Source organism: Dysidea avara, chromosome 10 (genome assembly GCF_963678975.1).
Source record: "Dysidea avara chromosome 10, odDysAvar1.4, whole genome shotgun sequence".
Classification (NCBI taxonomy): domain Eukaryota; kingdom Metazoa; phylum Porifera; class Demospongiae; order Dictyoceratida; family Dysideidae; genus Dysidea; species Dysidea avara.
Window position 1 is genome coordinate 80347 of NC_089281.1, and position 25985 is coordinate 106331.

At 40.8% G+C, this 25985-nt stretch overlaps 3 protein-coding genes across 3 annotated transcripts; 2 read left to right on the forward strand and 1 right to left on the reverse strand.

The window, feature by feature from the left end:
- Window position 1: 1 nt before the first annotated feature.
- On the forward strand, window positions 2-6597 carry LOC136236566 (activator of 90 kDa heat shock protein ATPase homolog 1-like). The gene is made up of 10 exons (XM_066026780.1): window positions 2-224; window positions 533-612; window positions 655-706; window positions 758-905; window positions 951-1071; window positions 1114-1199; window positions 5215-5367; window positions 6102-6203; window positions 6257-6308; window positions 6351-6597. The coding sequence occupies exons 1-10, from the start codon at window positions 145-147 to the stop codon at window positions 6521-6523; spliced, it is 1047 nt and encodes a 348-aa protein (XP_065882852.1). The 5' UTR covers window positions 2-144; the 3' UTR covers window positions 6524-6597.
- Window positions 6544-7659, reverse strand: LOC136236569 (E3 ISG15--protein ligase HERC5-like). The gene has a single exon (XM_066026782.1). The coding sequence runs from the start codon at window positions 7606-7608 to the stop codon at window positions 6625-6627; it is 984 nt and encodes a 327-aa protein (XP_065882854.1). The 5' UTR covers window positions 7609-7659; the 3' UTR covers window positions 6544-6624.
- Window positions 7436-24818, forward strand: LOC136236565 (probable tubulin polyglutamylase ttll-15). Its single transcript, XM_066026779.1, has 14 exons — window positions 7436-7839; window positions 7888-8031; window positions 8752-8871; window positions 8921-9060; window positions 9106-9189; window positions 9238-9322; window positions 9372-9450; window positions 10974-11082; window positions 11138-11204; window positions 11255-11317; window positions 11362-11417; window positions 24373-24469; window positions 24518-24637; window positions 24686-24818. The coding sequence occupies exons 1-14, from the start codon at window positions 7636-7638 to the stop codon at window positions 24791-24793; spliced, it is 1476 nt and encodes a 491-aa protein (XP_065882851.1). The 5' UTR covers window positions 7436-7635; the 3' UTR covers window positions 24794-24818.
- The last annotated feature ends 1167 nt before the right edge of the window (window positions 24819-25985 follow it).

Consider the following 25985-nt stretch of genomic DNA (forward strand, 5'->3'; position numbering starts at 1 on the left):
TACTCTTATGAGGCGCTTAATCTACATAGTTAATCACGATGTTCTGGAACTTTCGCTATAGGCACTTCTAGCTCGACTTCTAGTCATTTCTATTTGAGATATAATACATGAAGTATCACTGACACGATCTATATTATATATACAATGGCGAAATGGGGACAAGGCGACCCGCGGTGGATTGTAGAGGAGCGAGCTGATGCCACAAATGTCAACAACTGGCACTGGTGAGATTTAGTATGTGCATACAAAATCCGGGGATTTAATATACTGTCTGGTTCTACATGACGTGTTTCTATACTGGGTACTGGTGTAACACCTGGCCATGATGAAGAACCCTCAGAGTGATCCACTGTACAAACAGCATATTGGTTGAGGCTGATTTCAATTAATAGGCAGGTTTGGATGGCAATCCTGAGCTATAGACATGTTTAACGAAGATGTGTGGTCATAAAAATGTGCCGCTTGCGCAAATTACCAGCCGTTTTTGTACACTATACACTCACTTCACAGTTGTTGTTGTTGTTTGGTACAGGACTGAGCGCAATGCCACTAGTTGGTCAAAGAGCTTGTTGGAGTCATTGTTAGTTGATTTGGTATTTGATGGAAAAGAAGGTTAGTGTTTTGTATTAAACAATTAGAATCATAGCTATACAGGAACTTGTAAGACAGTCAAAGTCACTGAAATTACTGGAGAAGCATCAGCTAAGTCAGTACAGTTGTGCTGTGTATATCATGTTATTTTATGGTACCCTTACAGTAATCGCAAAGGAAAGTTGTTTTTCTTCTACGAGTTTGTGATCAAATTGAAATGGTCAGGTCACTCACTTGACAATCAAGAGGACAAGTGTACAGGTACCATGGAGATAGTTAACCTAAGTGATGAAAATGATCTGGATAGCATTGATGTGAGTTGGTAACTACAATTGTCATGGTAACTGTGTCAATAACAGGTAATTGTGGAGACAAAAAAAACCACAAGTGAAGCATATGCCTTAAAAAGTTTAGTACTAAGGGAGGGAGTTCCCGTCGTCAAGGAACAACTGGGCGTGTACTTGAAGAAGCTGAAAGAAGGTGGGTGTGTTGTAATTGGATAATGTAATCTGCTTTTTGTAGAGTTCAGTCAAGGTATGGTTCTACCTCGACAAAACTCATCCAATAATCCACCAGAGAAAGTTGTCACGGCAACACAACCACAACAGGTATGCTAAATGGCTCATGTGATGTTCTCATGTTCTCAAATCCGATGGACAAGGTATACAAAGGTTCAAATAGTTCTTGCATAACAGTAATAACAAGTGAAGTAACATGCACAAGATTTCGACCAATCAAATCAATTCATTTTTGAACCTCAAACCATAATTACTACACATGACTTCTGCTTTAAAATTTAGATTTGTTTTGATGCACAAGATCTATGTACAGTATTAGAATCTCTGTATCATCATAGATGAATAGTATTTTAAAAATGAAGTAGGGATCTGTGCAATAAAAAGTAGTGAAACAAGAGATGAATGATGGCATTACAGCATGGCTCAGTGGGAAAGTCCCTACTTTGACATTGAACGAAATTATAGCTAATGTGCCAAAGTGGGGACTTTCCCACTGAGCTATGCTGTAATACTATCATCAAGAGTTAATAATAGTAGGGAAGGAGAGTGTCTAATGCTCAATAGGCCTGTATAAAATGAGCGCGTAGAGCACCCCGCTTATTATCGTATACCTTTGTAATTTCCTATAGTGCTGATGACCGCAATAAACACGTTATGTCACATTTTGTATGGCCTTGCAAAATCGATAGTTGGTGAGAAAGCAGTGATGCGAAGATGGCTACTACAGGGAGTGATGGAAGAACCAGAGAGAAATCGTTCATAACTTTCATCTGGCGCTTTTTCTTAGGTTGGGATTCTTCAGGCTGTGTTTCATCGGCGCCGCTTCTTTTCCTTGCCATTGCTTTCGTCTGACACTTCTTCTTCGTTACTTCCGGCTCATCACTCCTCGACTGACGCTTCTTCTTGGGCCTTATACCTCGGGACGTGGCTGAACGGTAGATTCGTGATGTAATTCTACCTGTGCTTCCGAGCGTGCTTCATCTCCGCTTTTCCTCATTGATCTTCTCTGACGCTTCTTCTTGCTAGGCTGCATGAACTGTTTCTGCTTCAATTTCGGCCAGTAGTATACCTAGGGCTGTTCATCACAAATCGACATGTTTGATTGCACACGTTGCCTCGCACGTTGCTCACGAGACTGATTCGTGAACAGCTAGTAGTATCGATAACGTCCTTCTGCGGCGTGCCTCATTTCACATCTCCCTTCATGCAATCAACACGTCTGGCCAAGAAGCCAGATTGTCTTACGCGCTCATTTTATACAGGCCTATTGAGCGTTAGACACTCTCCCTCCCTACTATTATTAACTCTTGCTATCATTCATCTCTTGTTTCTAGAATATCATACATGACTGTTATATTAGAGTGACTGTTGTGTTTGAGTGACTGTTCTATTAGAGTATCTCGAGTCATATACTGCTGAAAGAAACAGAAAATTAATGCTTCGATATGGTGTCATTGGATCAAGAAGAAGACAAACAGCCTGATTGAAGATAAAAGGAAACACAAGGTGCAGAGGGCCTACACTGGTTGGAATCCCAAAAGGCACATCCCAGTGGTGAGTTTATTATTGTGGCATAAAATGGTGGCCGTGCACTGCTTTGTTTGGCCTCCAGCCTTGCGACTGGTCAGGCAGGCAGGAAGTGAGACTAAAATTCGAGTTTTGGTGATTTTTTGTTAAAATTCCATATCTGGCCAGGGTTAACCCTAACCCTTCCATATCTGTAAGTGTTTTGTTGTATATTATATGGACTAGTACTATTCCATAAAGGTGATTTTCGTCGCATATGGTATCTCTAGGATGATTTCGAGGATAGAATTTTGGGCGACGTGCAAAATTTACAGGGTGATCTCTACTTAAACGGTACAATATGATATCTGTCTTATGTCTGGGGCTGACTGCCCTTGCTGGAGGTGCAATTGTGAGCAGTTGCCAGTTATGCTAAATAAGGCAACCATTTACATACAGTTAAGAAAGTCTCAGACACCAAGTTGTTTACATGGTACCACAACCATAAACTCTACATGTTACATGCGACAGTGGCTATGCTGTTCAAAAAATACATTTCCACAACACTGTCCAATGATGAGAGTTCAAATCTGGGTATTCCAATTGCAGCAAGTGTAACAGCTCTGATGGGATAGCTATTGATCTATGTGTTGGAAATAGGAGAAAGTGAAACAGTATATGTGAGAGGGCATTTGCCATCCTCACTGAAAATGAGCAAGTGTGAAGGTTAGCAGAAGACGGTCATGTTCTAGTTTGTGGATGTTAATTGCTGTTATCTTGGAATGATAAGTAAGGCTTACTGTTTGTTACATTCCTACATCGGCCACCTTGGTATCCAGTTGTGCCATATGCTGATGACGCATCACTTATAAAGGCAAAGGAGTAAGGTTGCTGAAGAGGTGAATGCTGATTTGAATGGTGTATACTGGTGTATACCGGTGTATACTGGTGGGATAGACAGTGAAACAAATTTTGAGCCTGTCACTCATTGTGTGCATAATACTGATTGTCGTTTATATGGCTTCTCTTCCTATCAAGGAGGTTGAGAGTTTGAATATATTAGGATTCCATCTTGATCATCAGAGTACTATGATTAACCAATTATCTACTTGCCGTCAGCAGTGGGTGAGAGCTCTATATTGTGTGAAGGACTGGTTAGGTCCAAAGAGCCGTGTTATTGTTTCCAAGTCTTTTACTGTATGTAAGTATGGCAGTATTGCTTTTATGGGTGCTCCATTTGTCCGAGTTTGACATGGTACAGAAGACAGCTGACAGATTGTGTGAATGTATGTTTCCTACAGCTTTCTTGCCGTGCAGCTAGTGCTATTGGACAACTATGTAAATTGTTGATTTCTGTGGCCAAGGACCATTACAGCCTTTTGTCCAACCTTTGCTTCTCCTACTTTCATATGGGCTGAAAAGCTTTACTGATGACTCATTAACTTGTACTATTTATTTAAGAGGAATTTATTGGTGCAATTCCTAGTATCTGGAGACTTACTTCAATTGAAATCAGGCAGAGGGGCGCAGAAGAGTATTAACTATTGTATATGTTACTGTAAAACAAAAAATCTCTCTCATCCATCTAAGAATTTATCTGTGGGCCCAAGCTGACTTTAACATTATTTGAAACAATATGGAATGTATAAATCAACTTGTCCTTCATATATTATAAGAATTTTGGGTTTAACTTCTGTACCCGGGGTTTAACTACCATATCCTCCTACTTTGATGTAGTAGGGCTTCAGTTGGATAGAACGTGCATTCAACCAAGCTTGCCATTCCACTCTGCCAACAAACTGGTCCAAGTACTACAACCTTAAATGACAGTGTCAGCACGAAGCTTTTAACATATACGCATCAAACCTTGTTGTTATATGGCCCTTCATTAGAATAAAAGACAAGATCATGTTAGAGTTGGCACCCTCAAATATCAGGGTTTAAATGTCCACTAGTAAGTCTGCTAGGCAACCTCCCTTGTTTTCTATGATCCTAGTCTTTATTTCCTTATACTTCTGCATAATTTATAGCATTGTTATTCTGTCTATTTCAATAATTATTCCATAATTCATTTTTACCACTATTGTGTTGCTAAGGAAACAAACTGCTCAGAGCTATCTTCTTAACTGCTTTATAGTTTGTCTATGGTGTTTTCTTACACAAAGTCTCTTGACAAAGTCTCTTGACAAAGTCTCATGTCTGCTGCTCATTTTATGTACACCTGTGTAACTATGTAATTTCTGTTAGCCTACATGTTGTTACGACACCTATACTGCCAATTAGGAATGCAGTTCACATTCAGAAACTGTTTCATACTGGAAGCTGGAACAATAAGTCACACATGTGACCATCCATGAGTTAGCAAACAGAGACAATATGACATCATTGATTTAACACCCCTATGATGTCATATTATCTGATTAGTGATGTAATGTCATTAATTTTATCATATTGTCTATTATGTCATATCATTAGTAATGTTATCAGTGATGTCATATTATCATCAATGATGTCATCATTAGTGATGTAATGTCATCCATGAGGTCATCTCATTAGTGATATCATCAATGATGTCATATCATTAATAATGTCACATTAGGTATCCACTACTGTTACTACAAATGGAGTGAAAAAGAGTGGCCAAGCAAACTCCAGTAACCATGGCTACAGGATACACACTAAGAAGTTATCACTAACAGAAGATTTCAAAACAACTGCAGAAGATCTCTACTATACACTGACCAATATTGAGGTTTGTTTGTATGTGAATATGCTAGAACATCGGTCTGGTAATTGAAAGGCCACAGCCCATTATGCCAGCTTGCTGTTGTTTCCTTGAGCAAAAACTTCACTACTTTGCTCCAATATACCCAGCTGTATATTGTGGACCTGGTGGCCTGGGAAAGCCACCCACGCAGCTGTCACATCAATGGGTACCTGGGGGAAGCACATATCCGACTGGCCTTCTCTTGCTTAGCAGTGTTGGGGAATTTCAGCTTCTGTCTGGACAGTCCTCCTGCAGGGCCCCAGGAGGATTTTCCTGCACAAACTTGAATGCCTCAGTGGTACAAAGGCATCCCAGATTGTGTGTGGGCAAGGGTTGGGCAATAATTCAATAAATCGCCAATATTGCCTAAGCAATTGCTCACAAAACAATTATCACATGTATTTTGCCTTCGCAAAATTTATCACATTTCACAATAATTATTGCATTTATCATCTAATTTTTGTGTCCTCTAGACCTCATATTTTACACAGTTTGTATTATTGTTAACTATGTCAATTGGTTAACTTGTTAGCAAAGTTGTATTTGTAAACTAATTAAGTCATACAGACTTTTCAAACTATGTGGTTGTGTTTCAATTTTCACATGCAATATTGCAATAATCACACGTGCAATAACCGCATGTCACAAAATTCAATATCGCCCAACCCTAGTGTGTACCTGTCATCTTCTATACTAAATAAATACACATCACATTTCAGAGAGTAAAGGCATTCACAGACTCGACAGTGATACTGGAGCCATTCAAGGGTGGAAAGTTTCAAATGTTTGGTGGAAACATTGAAGGAGAATTTCTACAGTTGGTAAGACACTGTCACCGTAGCACCATTACCATGGTAGTGGCACTGCCCCCTAGGAGAGAAACAAGAAAATAGTTCAAAGGTGGAGATCAAAAGGATGGCCAGAAGGTGTGGCTACTTGTCATGTGATCTTATTAATTGCTTGTTTAGGTCACTTCTCAACAGTTACCATAGAGATATTAGAGCTGGACGATCATACTCAATTACGATTGGTTCAAACTGAAGTCCCCGATGACCAGCTAGAAAGGACACAGCAGGGTTGGAGGAGACACTATTTTGAGTGTATGAAGAATACCTTTGGATATGGATCTCGGTTATTATAAAACAGCAGTAGGCACTAATTTGCATTATTTATTTGCTTTACCCGCTGGTTACTATGACAACATCATTAAATTCAGTCAGCATACAACAAAATTCAATGTTGCTATGGTGATGTAGTCACTAATAGAGTACTCCAGTGACCACACTGCACATTTATAATTACAGTATCTTGTTGCCATGGTAATGGCAACTGATTGTATTTGTTCCATCCCCAAGTAAACAGTTTATTAGTGTTGCTAATAGCAACAGTATGACGGCTACCACAACTGACCAGTTTGAACTGTACGCTGTCATCAGTAGCAACAAGGGTGGGTTGTGTTACTATGGCAATGTCATCACTGTGTCCCAACTGTCCATCACAGTTCCATCCACTAGTATAGACATCGTGACAATTAGATAACATGGCCGAGTGCCAGCCACCTGCAGATATCTTGATCATTGTCACAGCCACTGTCAGATCTATTACCATAGGGTATGTTCTATTAGTAGTATCACCTTGACACAGTTGTCCCCTGTTACCATGGCCACAACTGTACACATGACCACTGGTATCCAATAGCAACAAGTGATTATGTCCACATGTGACCTCTTGTATTAGGACTGGCAACCTTACATGCTGGATCATGTGATTCTCCTTGAGAAACAAAAGTTGACCTTGTTGAAGTAATACACAGCACATGTTACTATTTACAGCATTACTACTAATAGTAACATTACAACATGCTATGCTTGTCACATTGCTGGCTACAACATTACTGGATGATCCCTTGAGGTAAATGACATTACGAGATGTTGTCAATAGTAATGTTATATCACGATCTACCAGTGCCACACTGCACACAGAGGACAAACAAGTTGTCAACTTCTTCACTAACTTATCACTAGTCCAGTATACCATATGATTGGCGCCATCTGCCAAGCAGGCCAGCACGTGATCCCAACCTATTGACACACCCAACAACTGGAGATTATCATAATCACCACGCGATACAGGCTGCAAGTCTGAAGCACGGTAATACGACACTTTATTATTTCCAAATCCAAACAGCTTCAGATAATCACAAGCTTGGCTTCGTGCTGTAGTCATTATGTACACATTCGATTGTGGTATTGAATGAACAAGCCACACATGAGACTGCGATTGAACTGTATCGTGCTGGGTGGTATGGTAGCATTAGGTGTAGTGGTGATTTGTATCAACTATTATGAAATGAGGGAACTGAGAAAAGCAGTAGAAACTAATGCACGCGCTGCCACAATTAATAAAGGCGCGGGCGTCAAGTCGACTGGTTATTATGTATGGATCCATCCTGAAAATGTAAGCATTTGGTGACACGTGATCCTCTGTAATGTTCCTTTTGTATAGAGACCGCACCTGCATCATGTGACCACTGTGTTTCAACGAGTTGGCTACGAATTGAGCCAGGTGGGCTGGCATGTGATGTGGTCACACGATTATCCCTTCGGCAGTCGTCGAGCAGAAATGATGAATTTGAAGGAAAATCAAAAGGTTTGGCTTCTGGCTCTATTTGTATCATACCTCAGTGTGGCTTATATCCTGTATTAGTGTGACTTGTATCCTGTATTGCATGGTGTGACTTGTATCTGACTTATTGTATTGATATGGTTCATAACATAGGCAGATCTAGGAGAACTGGGTCGGGGAGGGGATGGGAGGATAACAGTGTTCAATTCACTAAAATGATATACTCATTTGCATAACTTTGTTTGGTAAGAAGATGCACTTTCTAAGACTCTAGTTGAATATCTTCTGAGATTTTTTAAATAATTAAACCTCCTATATAGGTTTGAATTTGGGAGCATTTTTGACAGCTATTTAACTAACGATTTGTATGCTTTGCAAAGCATATGAATTGGTCAGATAAACCTGTTTGATGGTAAAGGGTACTAAGGTAGTAGCTACCGTTGCATTAGAATTGTGACTGCTCTATTAGAGTATCTCCATCTTTGACACAAAAATTAAAACTTATTTGTCTTGTTTTTCTTCTCAGTGTCTATAAAGTACAATTATAACTGTTGTCTTCTGTTTACCTGTTGGCTTTTTGTACTGCTGAATAGAATGTGAATGTATGATTCCTGTTTCTGGTGCAATATAGTCCTGTAAGATCAGGGGGGGCAACAGAAAGGGGGGTGGCAAAACACCCCTTGGCCACCCCCCAGATCCGCCTATGATGTGTTTTACATCCTGTATTTGAATCCTGTGCTGTAGGTGAACCATTTTGCAGGCACCGGCTACTTCACGAATAAGGCCAGCCTGGCAGGTGCTAATTTTTCATTTATGCCGAAATCTTTTCGTCTGCCACAAGAATCTGCCTTGTTTAAGAAAGAGGTGTGTCTAGTGCGTCACATGATGTAACATGTGGATCACATGATCTTAGGCAGTTGCACATCCAGAAGAATTGTGGGTTATGAAAAGTAACGAACATCGAGGAATAAAGGTGCTACGTAGTCCTGACCTCAAGACTCGGAATTCTTTCTTGCAACAATTCATTCGCCATCCATTGCTTATTAGTGGAAGGTATGGTGTATCTATAACAACTGCTTATTGTTCATGTTTCCATAGGAAATTTGATATTGGTCTCTATGTTGTGATCACTTCAGTTGATCCCCTAAGAGTGTATGTGTACAATGAAGAAGTGTTGTTAAGGTGAGTGTTGTCTGTCTTGTGTATTAGCAGATATTAATGATATGACAGATTCTGTGCTAAGGATTATGAACCATTTGATCCTGACAATGTAGACTCTTATGTTGTTGGTGATGATTACACACCCACTTGGGAGGTGTGGTCATAGTGTTGATGTCATAGTTACCATTACCATGGTTACACAGATACCGTCACTACAACAGTTGTATAATCGTAACAAGTTGAGTCACAAGGAAACACTATCTGTTTATCTGCAAGGGCAAGGTCAGTGATACCAAATCTATTGTCTCAACCCACCCACCTCTTCATATATTTAAAAATTGAGCTACAATTTTATAATCCTCGGAATATTCTTCTCCAATGTATTTAACGAGTAGTGCTGTGCGGTATTGAAAAATAGTAAACGGTATACCTTCCATAAAAAGTATCATGGTATTACTAAATATTGTGGTATTAATATCACGGTATTACTAAATATCGTGGTATTAATATCACGGTATTACTAAATATCGTGGTATTAATATCACGGTATTACTAAATACCGTGGTATTAATATCACGGTATTACTAAATATCGTGGTATTAATATCACGGTATTAATGTAAAAGCCATTGGTATTAAAGTAACTGTCATTTACCTCAACAAAAGCACCAAATGCCCATGGTAGCTCAGCAAACCTCAGGTACAAATTACCACAAACAAATTTGTTTACATAGTTTGGTCATCAGCATCTGCCTACAAACATTGTCACATGTCTGGTTACCTTCTAAATATGGAGCCCACAGGGAGGCCATAGTTCCCAGACAGTATGGCAGTATAAAAAAACAGGCGGTATCAAAACCAGTATGACTTAAATATCAACGGTACCAGTATATCGCCCAGCTCTATTGACAAGTGTCCACTTTCAGGTGCTTTTCAAATACGTTATGGCTATAAATTAGCTATTATACTATCTTGTCCCTTTACTCCTTTTGTGCTGATTTCTGTTAATATTTTTAAATACTCTTGATTCTTTATTGTTGATGATGTCACCCATACAACACGTCAGAGAAGGTTGGTCATGCGCTATACATGGAACTTGTTACCATCCTTAATACTACTGATGTTGGGGTGAATGGGATGAGATTATATGTGACCTAGTCTGACAAAACCGGGCTTATCGCCTATTTACAAAGTAAAGTACGCCAGTTTAAGTTTTCAAAGTGTTGTAGCTCGCCAATGGCTTTAGTTACATGTACAAAATTTTCACGTTTTTCACCAATTCCTTACCTTTAATACCATCCGGTGAACAAGTAGCCAACAGCCAAGTTTCCCGCCATTTTAGATAGTTTTTTTACCGAGGTTGACCATGGCTCAGCTGTATCAGGTGAGCATTACAATGGGTGGTGGCTGGGGTGCGATGGGAGAGCAAGGGGTTAATGAAAAAAAATGGAAGAGGAAGGCGAAGGAATGAATAAGACCTAGTTATGGGCCATTCAGGGCTCAAACTTGAAAATAAATGAACAGTTCTAGTCTTTATCCAACACCAAGGAGTTGTACAGCCACACACAGCCACCTACTTGTTGGCCAGAGCTCCATTTAGGTCCAAGACCACTCATACAGCTTACCACTGGGTTTGGAAAAAGCAGCCAGCATAAGTAGACCAGTTAACCCAGTGACAGCGAAATCTGATAATGTGTTCATGTAGCTTTGTATTTGTGACAAAAAAATCAAACCTGCTGTTGTGGCCGATAAGGCTGGGTTTGCCAGACCAAGTCACATATGATGATGTGTGACCAACCTATGTAGGTCATGACACCCATCAACTGTGGTCCGACATGTACAAGGTGGTTGTCATGGTGGTGTTAAAGTATGAATCATTAGTAGCTAAGGCTACCAGATCATTTGCAGACCCAAAGTAAGATTACTACACTCTGATGTCGTATGATGTATTATGATGTTATGTTATGTAGACACTTTTTTGAGCTGGTGAGGTTTGATTTTGTCATTGATAACAAGTTGAGGGTATGGTTGATGGAGGTATGTTGTTACTATGGTAATACACTGCCCATGTCAATCAATCAGTATAGGTTAACATGTCCCCGAATTTGTCATCTGCTCATTTCCCGCCGAACGCTGTTTTGTATGAACAGGTTAGTTAGTCACCATAGCAACTACCATTAATGTCCTTGCTCAGGTCATCTTCAACTTGTTTAGTCTAGTTGGTGTTGCCAAGTCAACACACAATCTAAAGTAAGTAGAACATATATCCTTCCATCACATGTATGGAATTACTATACATTTATACATTGAAAAGTATTTCAGTGAAGTTTTGATTTACTTAACAAGTACATATGATTTTCAAGGGTATGTACTTAAATACAATATAAGCACTTTTGATAGTATTTAATTATAAGTACACATTTAAAGAGAAATTACAATTGAACTACTCTTATCATTTAGTGTTCAAAATCTGATTATGCATGTATTGCAGGCTTGGGGTCAAATACATGAGTATTTGTATTTAGCTGTATTTAAATACTATTTTTGAGTATTTGTAATTTGAAGTTTTGGAACAACATGTATTTATACTTCAAATACTTTTGCTTAGAAGAGAATCTGTATGTAAAATGTATTTGGTTGGATGATGATCTCTTTGACTTATTGACACCTTAATCTGTAAAACATATCAAATACTAATTATTTTATTTTGTTTTCTTTGAATGGGAAGAGTCAGGGGGTAGGACCAGCCCACGTGAATTGATGTACATTACGCAATGCACTTAAGTGATGCTTGAAAATATTTCATGTGAGCGAATGGTTACTGTACAAAATATCAATGAAGAGGTTCGACAAGGTTTGATAGATATCTGAGTTCTACCATGTTTGTACTTTACGAAGGTGTGATTTTTGTGAAGAAATACAAAACCGTTGCTAAGAAATCAGTGTTCCAAAATGACGACACGTGGCAATCACCAATTCACCACTAACAGTCTCCACATTTATCAAACAACCACAAACAATCGTCTGTTCAAATCAAAGGATCAAAGTACGGAAGTATTTTAAAAGTATTTGTATTTGAAATACATCCTGGATATAAGTATTTGTATTTTGTATTCCATACTTTCAGAGTATTTGTATTTAAATACTTTTCAAAGTATTTGACCCCAAGCCTGATGTATTGTGTAGTTTCTACTAACATCAACTGTTCAAACCATGATAAGTGGCCCCAAGCCTGATGTATTGTGTAGTTTCTACTAACATCAACTGTGCAAACCATGATAAGTGGCCCCAAGCCTGATGTATTGTGTAGTTTCTACTAACATCAACTGTTCAAACCATGATAAGTGGCCCCAAGCCTGATGTATTGTGTTGTTTCTACTAACATCAACTGTTCAAACCATGATAAGTGGCCCCAAGCCTGATGTATTGTGTAGTTTCTACTAACATCAACTGTTCAAACCATGATAAGTGGCCCCAAGCCTGATGTATTGTGTAGTTTCTACTAACATCAACTGTGCAAACCATGATAAGTGACCCCAAGCCTGATGTATTGTGTAGTTTCTACTAACATCGAATGTGCAAACCATGATAAGTGACCCCAAGCCTGATGTATTGTGTAGTTTCTACTAACATCAACTGTTCAAACCATGATAAGTGACCCCAAGCCTGATGTATTGTGTAGTTTCTACTAACATCAACTGTGCAAACCATGATAAGTGACCCCAAGCCTGATGTATTGTGTAGTTTCTACTAACATCAACTGTTCAAACCATGATAAGTGGCCCCAAGCCTGATGTATTGTGTAGTTCCTACTAACATCAACTGTGCAAACCATGATAAGTGGCCCCAAGCCTGATGTATTGTGTAGTTCCTACTAACATCAACTGTGCAAACCATGATAAGTGACCCCAAGCCTGATGTATTGTGTAGTTCCTACTAACATCAACTGTGCAAACCATGATAAGTGGCCCCAAGCCTGATGTATTGTGTAGTTTCTACTAACATCAACTGTGCAAACCATGATAAGTGGCCCCAAGCCTGATGTATTGTGTTGTTTCTACTAACATCAACTGTTCAAACCATGATAAGTGGCCCCAAGCCTGATGTATTGTGTAGTTTCTACTAACATCAACTGTGCAAACCATGATAAGTGACCCCAAGCCTGATGTATTGTGTTGTTTCTACTAACATCAACTGTGCAAACCATGATAAGTGACCCCAAACCTGATGTATTGTGTAGTTTCTACTAACATCAACTGTGCAAACCATGATAAGTGACCCCAAGCCTGATGTATTGTGTAGTTTCTACTAACATCAACTGTGCAAACCATGATAAGTGACCCCAAGCCTGATGTATTGTGTAGTTTCTACTAACATCAACTGTGCAAACCATGATAAGTGACCCCAAGCCTGATGTATTGTGTAGTTTCTACTAACATCAACTGTGCAAACCATGATAAGTGGCCCCAAGCCTGATGTATTGTGTAGTTTCTACTAACATCAACTGTGCAAACCTTGATAAGTGACCCCAAACCTGATGTATTGTGTAGTTTCTACTAACATCAACTGTGCAAACCATGATAAGTGGCGTATTTGTGAGTGAACACCATCAGATTAAAATTTTTGCTATGCAGTGGTGTGAAAAGTTAGGTTAGGGTGCAGTGGTGTGAAAAGTTAGGTTAGGGTGCAGTGGTGTGAAAAGTTAGGGTTAGGGTGCAGTGGTGTGAAAAGTTAGGTTAGGGTGCAGTGGTGTGAAAAGTTAGGTTAGGGTGCAGTGGTGTGAAAAGTTAGGGTTAGGGTGCAGTGGTGTGAAAAGTTAGGTTAGGGTGCAGTGGTGTGAAAAGTTAGGTTAGGGTACAGTGGTGTGAAAAGTTAGGTTAGGGTGCAGTGGTGTGAAAAGTTAGGTTAGGGTGCAGTGGTGTGAAAAGTTAGGTTAGGGTGCAGTGGTGTGAAAAGTTAGGGTTAGGGTGCAGTGGTGTGAAAAGTTAGGTTAGGGTGCAATGGTGTGAAAAGTTAGGTTAGGGTGCAGTGGTGTGAAAAGTTAGGTTAGGGTGCAGTGGTGTGAAAAATTGATATCGTGATCATTTCATGTTGGTTGTCGGTTGTCCATAAAATCCAAATTTTTAAATTGTCAAGTTTATGAAAATGAACTTGTCAGACTATAGTTAGCTGTGCTACCGACTTTCATTGGCTATACTCTCAAGTATAGAGTGTTCATGGTCAACCCACCTGAAACCAACTGTAGCTAATATCTCAACAAACTAATCTAGAAATAGAGGAGTCCTTATTGCACTTTGACCGTTAATTCCAATCTCAGCTTCTACATTTCACAAGTATATGCAGCTCTATGCTCCTATGAGAGGACTTTATTGTACAGTACTTCAAAGTACTTATAAGTGCTTCAAGTACCTTAAGTGACTACAAGTACCTTAAGTGACTACAAGTACCTTAAGTGACTTCAAGTACCTTAAGTGACTACAAGTACCTTAAGTGACTACAAGTACATTAAGTGACTACAAGTACATTAAGTGACTTCAAGTACATTAAGTGACTTCAAGTACCTTAAGTGACTACAAGTACATTAAGTGACTACAAGTACCTTAAGTGACTACAAGTACCTTAAGTGACTACAAGTACCTTAAGTGACTACAAGTACATTAAGTGACTACAAGTACCTTAAGTGACTACAAGTACCTTAAGTGACTACAAGTACCTTAAGTGACTACAAGTACCTTAAGTGACTTCAAGTACCTTAAGTGACTACAAGTACATTAAGTGACTTCAAGTACCTTAAGTGACTTCAAGTACCTTAAGTGACTACAAGTACCTTAAGTGACTACAAGTACCTTAAGTGACTACAAGTACCTTAAGTGACTACAAGTACCTTAAGTGACTTCAAGTACCTTAAGTGACTACAAGTACATTAAGTGACTTCAAGTACCTTAAGTGACTTCAAGTACCTTAAGTGACTTCAAGTACCTTAAGTGACTACAAGTACCTTAAGTGACTACAAGTACCTTAAGTGACTACAAGTACCTTAAGTGACTACAAGTACCTTAAGTGACTTCAAGTACCTTAAGTGACTTCAAGTACCTTAAGTGACTACAAGTACCTTAAGTGACTACAAGTACCTTAAGTGACTACAAGTACCTTAAGTGACTACAAGTACCTTAAGTGACTACAAGTACCTTAAGTGACTTCAAGTACCTTAAGTGACTACAAGTACCTTAAGTGACTACAAGTACCTTAAGTGACTACAAGTACCTTAAGTGACTACAAGTACCTTAAGTGACTACAAGTACCTTAAGTGACTACAAGTACCTTAAGTGACTTCAAGTACATTAAGTGACTACAAGTACCTTAAGTGACTACAAGTACCTTAAGTGACTACAAGTACCTTAAGTGACTTCAAGTACATTAAGTGACTACAAGTACCTTAAGTGACTACAAGTACATTAAGTGACTACAAGTACCTTAAGTGACTACAAGTACCTTAAGTGACTACAAGTACATTAAGTGACTACAAGTACCTTAAGTGACTACAAGTACATTAAGTGACTACAAGTACCTTAAGTGACTTCAAGTACCTTAAGTGACTACAAGTACATTACATTTGTACAAAAGTATTTAAGTTTAAGTAGCTACAAGTACTCTGGAAGGTGTACTCAAGTATAAGTACCAATGTACTTTGCGTGAGTGAATGAATCCTACATGTCATCCTTACTAGTCACCTTATCCTCCATGTCATCCTTACTAGTCACCTTATCCTCCATGTCATCCTTGCTAGTCACCTTATCCTCCATGTCATCCTTACTAGTCACCTTATCCTCCATGTCATCCTTACTAGTCACCTTATCCTCCATGTCATCCTTACTAGTCACCTTATCCTCCATGTCATCCTTACTAGTCACCTTATCCTCCATGTCATCCTTACTAGTCACCTTATCCTCCATGTCATCCTTACTAGTCACCTTATCCTCCATGTCATCCTTACTAGTCACCTTATCCTCCATGTCATCCTTACTAGTCACCTTATCCTCCATGTCATCCTTACTAGTCACCTTATCCTCCATGTCATCCTTACTAGTCACCTTATCCTCCATGTCATCCTTACTAGTCACCTTATCCTCCATGTCATCCTTACTAGTCACCTTATCCTCCATGTCATCCTTACTAGTCACCTTATCCTCCATGTCATCCTTACTAGTCACCTTATCCTCCATGTCATCCTTACTAGTCACCTTATCCTCCACGTCATCCTTACTAGTCACCTTATCCTCCATGTCATCCTTACTAGTCACCTTATCCTCCATGTCATCCTTACTAGTCACCTTATCCTCCATGTCATCCTTACTAGTCACCTTATCCTCCATGTCATCCTTACTAGTCACCTTATCCTCCATGTCATCCTTACTAGTCACCTTATCCTCCATGTCATCCTTACTAGTCACCTTATCCTCCATGTCATCCTTACTAGTCACCTTATCCTCCATGTCATCCTTACTAGTCACCTTATCCTATATGTCATTCTTAATAGTCACCTTATCCTCCATGTCACCCTTACTAGTGACCTTATCCTCCATGTCACCCTTACTAGTCACCTTATCCTACATGTCATTCTTAATAGTCACCTTATCCTCCATGTCATCCTTACTAGTGACCTTATCCTACATGTCATTCTTAATAGTCACCTTATCCTCCATGTCATCCTTACTAGTGACCTTATCCTATATGTCATCCTTAATAGTCACCTTATCCTACATGTCACCCTTACTAGTGACCTTATCCTACATGTCATTCTTAATAGTCACCTTATCCTCCATGTCATCCTTACTAGTGACCTTATCCTACATGTCATCCTTACTAGTGACCTTATCCTATATGTCACCCTTACTAGTCACCTTATCCTACATGTCATTCTTAATAGTCACCTTATCCTCCATGTCATCCTTACTAGTGACCTTATCCTACATGTCATCCTTACTAGTCACCTTATCCTACATGTCATCCTTACTAGTCACCTCATCCTATATGTCACCCTTACTAGTCACCTTATCCTATATGTCACCCTTACTAGTGACCTTATCCTATATACATGTCACCTTTACTAGTGACCTTATCCTACATGTCACCCTTACTAGTGACCTTATCCTCCATGTCATCCTTACTAGTGACCTTATTCTATATACATGTCACCTTTACTAGTGACCTTATCCTACATGTCACCCTCACTAGTGACCTTATCCTACATGTCATCCTTACTAGTCACCTTATCCTCCATGTCATCCTTACTAGTGACCTTATCCTATATGTCATCCTTACTAGTCACCTTATCCTATATGTCACCCTTACTAGTCACCTTATCCTCCATGTCATCCTTACTAGTGACCTTATCCTATATGTGACGGGTATAGTGGCGTTACCTGTAAGGAGTGATATCCTGGTTACAGCATCAATCTAGCATTCGAAGCGCAACGGCATGACCTCGCTGTGGACGTACACGTGTTCACTGCTATTCTATTTAACTGACAGCACACGTGAGCATACATACAGAACCCACAATACAACATCATACAATACTACATAGTCAGTCAATCACTGTCCGTGACATCCTCCGGGGGGGGGGGGGGGGGGGGGGCACGTAAGGAATTCACCCACCCTCTCATCCGTTCTTTCCCTCTTCTAGCTGCTTTACGAGTTGGTCTCCTCAATGTTGCAGGGCGGTTCTCATTCTGGGTATCCGAAGTTTCCACATTGGGTGGCTTAGCCGTTTCTTCAGTAGCTGTCACTTCAAGAGGATACAAACGTGCAATAGGACGATTTGTCCTTCCAGTTGCTGTACGGATGTTTGCGGAACGAATCAAACCATCGTTTCCCTTATTTACAGACTCAATGACCGCTAGTTTCTAGTTCACTCTTGCCGAGTCATCGTGAACCAATACAACATCACCAACATTGACTTGTTGCTCATTGTTACCAGTGGTCTTGTGCGTTTCTCTTAGATATTCGTGTCTCCATCTACTCCAGAAGTGTTTGATGATGACTGCGTGTACTCTCGCTCTGTGTTTGACCTGTGATGAATCTCCAAAATTGGGGTCAGTGATCTCATCATCCTCAGTTGTAACGTGCGGCAGAGTAGTGATTCTCCTACCGTGGAGCAGGTGAGATGGTGTAATTGGTTCTGGGTCACCAACATCTGGAGATGAGTAAGTGAGGGGGCGGTCGTTCAGCAGTGCTTCCACTTCCACAACAATAGTTTGTAGGCTCTCCATGGTGGCATGTGTTCTGCCTAGAGTTTTCCGGTGGACTTTGTGAGGCCAATTAGTCGCTCCCAAAAGCCACCGAACCACGGAGCACGCTTCGGGATAAACTGCCACTGAGTACCTCTGTGAGCAAGTGCTTCTGTTAGATCAGTAGATAAGAACAGACTCTTAAGTTCCTCCGCCGCAGCTAAGTAGGTAGAGCCATTGTCTGATATGAGAAACTTGGGAACAGATCGGCGGCCAGCAAACCTTTGAAAGGCCAGCAGAAAACTCTCCATGCTGAGATCAGAGACAATCTCTAGATGGATTGCCCGTGACACTGCACAAGTAAAAAGGCAGAGATAGACCTTGCATTCACCCTCTGAAGCTCTGACATATAGGGCACCAGTGAAGTCGACTCCAGTTACAGCAAAGGGATCTGTGGGGCTGACTCGCGACTTCACTAGTGGGGGAGGATCAGGGATGGTGTATGGTTTTCCAGTCATCCTTCTGCATACAACGCATTTTCTAATGATAGATTTGATTCTTTGGCGGCCAGCTGGAATCCAATAGGTTTGTCTCAAGGCTGTAAGGGTCGAATTAACTCCACTGTGAAGTTGAACTGAGTGGGCATTCTTGATGATAAGAACTGTAAGAGGATGACGTGATGGTAGAAGATATGGGAATCTAGCCAATTCTGACAGTGGTGCATTATGAATGCGTCCTCCACAACGTAGTAGATTGTTACTGTCTAGAAATATTCTTAGTTGGCGTACAAGTGGTGAGCGATTGCCACGAGATTGCAAGTTCTGTATTTCATCTGAAAACACGGTATGTTGTACACTGTGTAACCATTTCAGGTTTGCTGCTTTAAGCTCTAGGGCTGACAGTGGTCCGACTGTTTGTGACGAGATGGGTTGTCTACAATTATGTATAAATCGGAGCACGTAGGCTGTAACAGACAGAAGCTTTGAGAGGCTATTAAACCTTGAAATATCAATATGGCCAAGAATACCGACTGGTGCAGTGACTAAGGTGGTGGTTTCTTGCACTACTTCTAGCTCTTCATCTGTAGTCTGGATGTGTAGAACGTCAGACTATTGCCATGTTGGCCATTGTGTTGGTGAGGAAAGCCATTTTGGGCCATGCTTCCACTGCATTGAGGAGTTGAGAACATCATATGTTATGCCTCTTGTGAGTAGATCGGTAGGGTTGTCAGCCGATGGGCAGTATCTCCATGTGGTTGAAATGGAGCGTATCTCATTCACACGATGACTGACAAACGGTTTTAGACTCTTCTTACTATGGATCCACGAGAGGACAATCTGGCTGTCAGACCAAAGGCAGACAGAGAAACTGGTGTTAAGTGATGTCAAAATGTATGAGCACAGTCGTGCAGCTGTCACAGCTGCCATCAACTCAAGTCTTGGTAATGAGTGTGTCTTGATGGGTGCAACTCTGGCCTTTGACATCACGATGTGTGAACTGGATCCAAATTGGAAGTATGCGGCTGCGCCATATGCTCTTGGGCTGGCATCTGCAAAGACGTGTAGAGTTGCTTCAGCATCATGTAATGTAGTGATGCACCTTCAAGGGTATGGCAATGTTGTAGCATGGATTATATCACTAACAATGGCACTCCAAACTGCATAGAGTTCCTCATCAAGATCACTGTCCCATTCGTGATGTTGTTGCCACAGTTGTTGTATGAATAACTTGGCAGAGATGGTCACTGGAGTGATGAGTCCCAATGGGTCAAAAACGCTAGACGTGCACTTCAGGATAGCACGTTTTGTCTTAGCAGAAGTGAAATTGACAGTTTCTGGCTTGGGTGATGGGTAGATGAGGTCCAACTGTGCATCCCATACTAAACTAAGGACCTTCACTGGATTGCTGGTTTCCATTACATTGTGTTCCCTTGCTACACTCATCAGATGTCTACTATTGGAAGTCCAAGATCGCAGGTTAAAGTTGGCATTGTTTAATAGCATCCTGGACTCCAGGAAATACTTCATAGCACCTTGTTCAGTGTGACAGCCAGATACCACATTATCCACGTACAAGTTGTGCAAGACGTCATGAGATACTTCTGAGTCCTTCTCTGACAGGTGATAGGTGATTGCGGCATGCAGCATAAATGGAGAGCAGGTGGCTCCAAAAAGTACAACTCTAAACCTGTACGTGATAAAGGGGCTACTTGCATCAGCTGGATCTGATAGCCACAAAAAACGTGTAACATCTCTGTCCGGCTGGTCTAGGTGGACATGTAAGAAGGCCTTCTCTATGTCGGATGAGAAGGCAACTCATGTTGACGAAATCTGAGGAGAATAGTACAGAGGTCCATCAGAAAGGGAGGTCCAGGATCAAGGCAATCGTTCAAGCTGGGAGAAAGAGATGATTGCTTGCAGCTACAGTCATATACGATCCTGATTGGTGTGGTAGAGGACTCCTTTTTGACAGGATGGTGTGGAATGTAATGTGTAGTTGTGGCTGTATGTTCAAGGTTATTGACTACCCTCTCAATGAACCCCCTCCTTTCCTGATCCTCAATGATGGTGTTATACATTCTCAGGAGATTGAGTGTCTTCGCTAGTCTGTAAGCCATTGATCTGGTTCGTCCAGCACAGATGGCATAATTGGAGGGGAGAGGTGGGTGATCTTTCTTCCACGGAAACTTAAGAGTGTAGGAGCCATCCATCTGTTTAGTCACTTTAGTGTTCAGATAATTCCGTAAAAACTCTGCATCTGAATTCTGTGTAGTAGTAGTTCCCATAGACTCCACTTTCCAGAAGGTATTGTAGTCTGTGTCCTCTGTGATACATGAGAGGCTTGAAATTTGGACGCATGATGTACTGACAGACTGAGGGAGGGGTAGTGGGCCTGACAGGAGGTAACCCAGTGTGGACTCCACAGCCGTTGGGCCATCACCACGAACCACCGTGTCCTGAATGAAGCGCCAGTAAAAGTCTGCTCCGATGAGTACAGAGATATCAAAGTTTTCATCATTTGTCACTGGATGAGCTAATGGTAAGTGTTGTAAATACGAGAGCTGGTTCAAGTGAGTACGTACAGAGTTTCCTACTGGAGCAGCCAGTTTGGGAATGATTAAGACACTCACTAATATTTTAGTGTCGTTCAGTGTATGGACAAATATGGGTGCTACTGCTAGACTCTTAACGGCAGACACTTGAGCACCGAAGGAGAAAACAGATATATTCTCATGACCAGTTGGTTGGAGTTGAAGTTCATCAGCAAGGTCCTGCATGATGAAGGAACACTGAGCACCTTCGTCGAAGAGAATATGACCTTCTACTGTGAGAGATCCACTTGATACATCAGCAATGGCAGTCTTCAGTAAACAAAGTGCAACACTGATAGTGATGCGGTGGTCACTGCTGTTTGTAGCTGTTCAGTTGTGGTCGTAGCATTAGCTGTCTGACTTTGCTGTGACGTACTCTTGGGTGTCACATCTTTGTGTGGAATTGAAGGTGGCTTGTCAACTGTTGTGAAGGCATGGCATAAACTGGTATGATGTTTTCTGTGGCAATCCTTACAAGTGAACTTCAAAGTGCACTGGGACACCTTATGACGTGCGAGACAGTTGTAGCAGAGGTTGGCATTTTTGACGATAACCAGGCGTTCTTTATGACATGTAATTGTAGTACACGATCCAGGTTTATGTGCATCCTTACAAAAAATACAACTGGGACTCTTTCTAGGCCTTTCCTGAGATGCTCCTCGGTTGTAATTGGCACCAGTGTGAAAGGAGCTTGTAGTTGGCAAGGAGCTAGCATGAGAATTGTGTCTACGACCAGATTGTTGGCCTGCTTCAAAAATCCTTATCTCTTTTAGAATACTAGCCAGCAGCTCATCAATAGTCCATTGCGAACCATAATGGTCTCGTGCCATGCGTATCTTCATTTCAGGTGCTAGTTTATTCAGGATCACAGATGTTAATAGAGCACCATATGTCTCCGGGGGCTGATCAGGTGCAGATAATGCTCTCATATTGATGTTGATCGTGTTGTAAAATGACTGTAGGCTGGTTAGATTGTGTGAAGGAGCGGAAATGTTCAGCAGGACATCCATATGTGCATTAACCAGCTTGAAATTTTGGCCATATTTCTCCTTTAGAAGTTCAACTGAATGTCCGTAGTTGATGTCTGATAGTGGGAAGCCATTAATGACGTCAGCTGCATCCCCTTGCAGTTGAGAACGTAAGTAGTTGAGTTTCTGTACACCTGAGAGATGTGGGTTACAGTCAACCGCAGCAGAGAAACTGTCCCAGAATGTCTGCCAGTCCAAAGGGTTACCGCTGAATGTCGGTAAAGCGAGTTTGGGAAGTCTACTGTGACTGTAGTGAGTACTGTCTGTACGTGCAATCTCATCCCTATTGTGTGTAGTGGAAACAGAATGTACTGGCTTCTTAACTACTTCTGATTCATGTGTAAGGGTGTCTACAGCGGCACTAATTAATTCACGAGACTCACGTGATTGTGATTCCTCAGCAGTTCCACGTGGGGCTGGTGGAGGCTGACTGGCTCGCTTGACGAACTCCTCAAGAAATGTGATGCGCTCCTCCAGTGTAGTCAAGTACGTGTCGGCGTCACAAATTTCTGTTTCCAGCTCCGTTTCTTCTTCAATGGCTGCCACGATCGTATCATCTAGCTTTTCAATCTGGCCTCTCTTTGCCGTTAGTTGCGTGGCAGTTGTGGCGGCTAATAATCTTCGGGATTCTGGGGTTGAGTTGAGGTTTACAGTCTTAAGCTCCGCGGAAAGAACGTCGTCCACCTTTGTCAGGAGTTTAGTCACACTTCCCTTGAGTCCACGTCGTTTCGCTCGGAGGCATTGCGCTTCATCCATACTGACGAATTTCGATCACAGCACCAAATGACGGGTATAGTGGCGTTACCTGTAAGGAGTGATATCCTGGTTACAGCACCAAATGACAGGTATAGTGGCGTTACCTGTAAGGAGTGATATCCTAGTTACAGCATCAATCTAGCATTCGAAGCGCAACGGCATGACCTCGCTGTGGACGTACACGTGTTCACTGCTATTCTATTTAACTAACAGCACACGTAAGCATACATACAGAACCCACAATACAACATCATACAATACTACATAGTCAGTCAATCACTGTCCGTGACAATATGTCGACCCTTACTAGTGACCTTATCCTATATACATGTCACCTTTACTAGTGACCTTATCCTACATGTCACCCTTACTAGTGACCTTATCCTCCATGTCACCCTTACTAGTGACCTTATCCTGATAAAGCTGAACACACTTGTGAGTGTATGATTGGGAGTGCATATGAAAGATTTTTTAAAATCCAAGTTAAGCTATCTACTTGCCCCAAACCATTTAACAATCACAATTTAGACAAAACTAGATCTTCTAACTCACCTTCAACAGGCTAATCAGATGGTATATGGTTTTATTGCTTGAGTTTTTTTAGTATGTACCGAAGCAATTAATATTTTATGTAGCTTGCGTATTTTACCTAGGACATTTCAAAATATGTTTTTATATTGCAAAAAAAACTTCCAGTTTTCGCTAAGCAGGTCATATATGTGATATATTTTGTGTTTTTCATTGCTGCTGTATAGTGCATGGAGAATAATTGTGATAATATTGTCTATCCCTACTAATCAACTATGCTGCCACAACATTTTGTATTCTGCTATCCCATCATGTTTTTGCTTCATAAGCATAGCAACAACAACCCAGGGGTGCAAGGGATTAATTTTTTTTTTTTTTTTAGTTTGCAATACCATCAAAATACTCTCATAGAGCTGTGCACAATCATTTTTCACATCACTGCTATGTGTAGCCTTTAGATAGCCCAACCTTAAATCTTTGTAGTTACTAGTTTTTCACTTTATTGCAGCTTCGCTATAAACAAATTGTCCAACATTTTGAAATACTCTAATAGAACATATTTTTATTTATAGTAATCAGTTGTCAGGCAACATGGAGGTTAGTGACAGAGATGTTCAAGTAGCCACATCTGAGTGCCTTACATCAACATGTGATGATTGCTCTTCATTGGTTAGATATTGGTGGTGTAGTGATATTGTTATTACAAGCTGTCAACAGTCATGTAGGTTATGTTATCATTGTCGATCACAACAGCTAACAAGAGTACTCAAGTCAGCCTTCTTAGAACATGTCCATCGTCGTAGTTACAAAAGATTGTTCCCTCCACCTGTGGATCATGTGAGCCAGTAGTATCCACTGCAATATTGTTTCATGAACTAATTACAGGAAAAGAGGTGGGGCTCCTTATCACCTGGCAACTATAGTGACACTAACAAACTCATAATAATGTGGTTTATGGAAAAATGTAAACAGGACACCCACTGGTGTACATAATGATCTAACTGGTGTAAACAGGTCACCCACTGGTGCACATAATGATCTAACTGGTGTAAACAGGTCACCCACTGGTGTACATAATGATCTAACTGGTGTAAACAGGACATCCACTGGTGTACATAATGATCTAACTGGTGTATACAGGTCACCCACTGGTGTACATAATGATCTAACTGGTGTAAACAGGTCCACCACTGGTGTACATAATGATCTAACTGGTGTATACAGGTCACCCACTGGTGTACATAATGATCTAACTGGTGTATACAGGTCACCCACTGGTGTACATAATGATCTAACTGGTGTAAACAGGTCACCCACTGGTGTACATAATGATCTAACTGGTGTAAACAGGTCACCCACTGGTGTACATAATGATCTAACTGGTGTATACAGGTCACCCACTGGTGTACATAATGATCTAACTGGTGTAAACAGGTCACCCACTGGTGTACATAATGATCTAACTGGTGTATACAGGTCACCCACTGGTGTACATAATGATCTTACTGATGTAAACAGGTCACCCACTAACTGGTGTAAACAGGTCACCCACTAGTGTACATAATGATCTAACTGATGTAAACAGGTCACCCACTGGTGTACATGATGATCTAACTGGTGTAAACAGGTCACCCACTGGTGCACATAATGATCTAACTGGTGTAAACAGGTCACCCAATGATGTACATAATGATCTAACTGGTGTAAACAGGTCACCCACTGGTGTACATAATGATCTAACTGGTGTAAACAGGACACCCACTCAAGGGCGGATTTAGGGGGGCGCTCAAGTACCCCCCCCCCCCCCCCCCCCCCCTTCAAAATTTTACCACATGCAAACTAGGAAGCTTCTAGAAGTTGTAGTATAGATGCAATTGCATCTTATACGTATGCATGGGCAATGAAAAGATGGAAAGAGAAGGGAGAATGGCTAATCTTTACTTAGAATAATAATTATTAAGAGGGGTTCAAAGTATACTTTTGGTGTGAGACTTAACCTAAAAGCTGCTAAAAATTGAAATACTCTAATAGAACAGTCAACTACTCTAATAGAACATCCATCATAATGTTTTTCAAGAAGTTGCCAGGGTGTTTTCTTGACCTGTGCACTGCTATCTTACCATTGTTCCAAACATCCTGTCATATACTAATCACTTTCTGAGAACAACTTCTGTTAAGTAGTTTA

Bases quoted from the DNA above. Each gene is read 5' to 3' on its own strand.
- LOC136236569 (XM_066026782.1), bottom strand. From the start codon at position 7,608: ATGACTACAGCACGAAGCCAAGCTTGTGATTATCTGAAGCTGTTTGGA.
- LOC136236565 (XM_066026779.1), top strand. From the start codon at position 7,636: ATGAACAAGCCACACATGAGACTGCGATTGAACTGTATCGTGCTGGGT. The intron at 8,872-8,920 runs GTGTGTCTAGTG...ACATGATCTTAG, and splicing joins CTGCCTTGTTTAAGAAAGAG to GCAGTTGCACATCCAGAAGA. The intron at 9,451-10,973 runs GTCAGTGATACC...CAACCTATGTAG, and splicing joins TGTTTATCTGCAAGGGCAAG to GTCATGACACCCATCAACTG.
- LOC136236566 (XM_066026780.1), top strand. From the start codon at position 145: ATGGCGAAATGGGGACAAGGCGACCCGCGGTGGATTGTAGAGGAGCGA. The intron at 225-532 runs GTGAGATTTAGT...TGTTTGGTACAG, and splicing joins AATGTCAACAACTGGCACTG to GACTGAGCGCAATGCCACTA. The intron at 5,368-6,101 runs GTTTGTTTGTAT...ATCACATTTCAG, and splicing joins ATACACTGACCAATATTGAG to AGAGTAAAGGCATTCACAGA.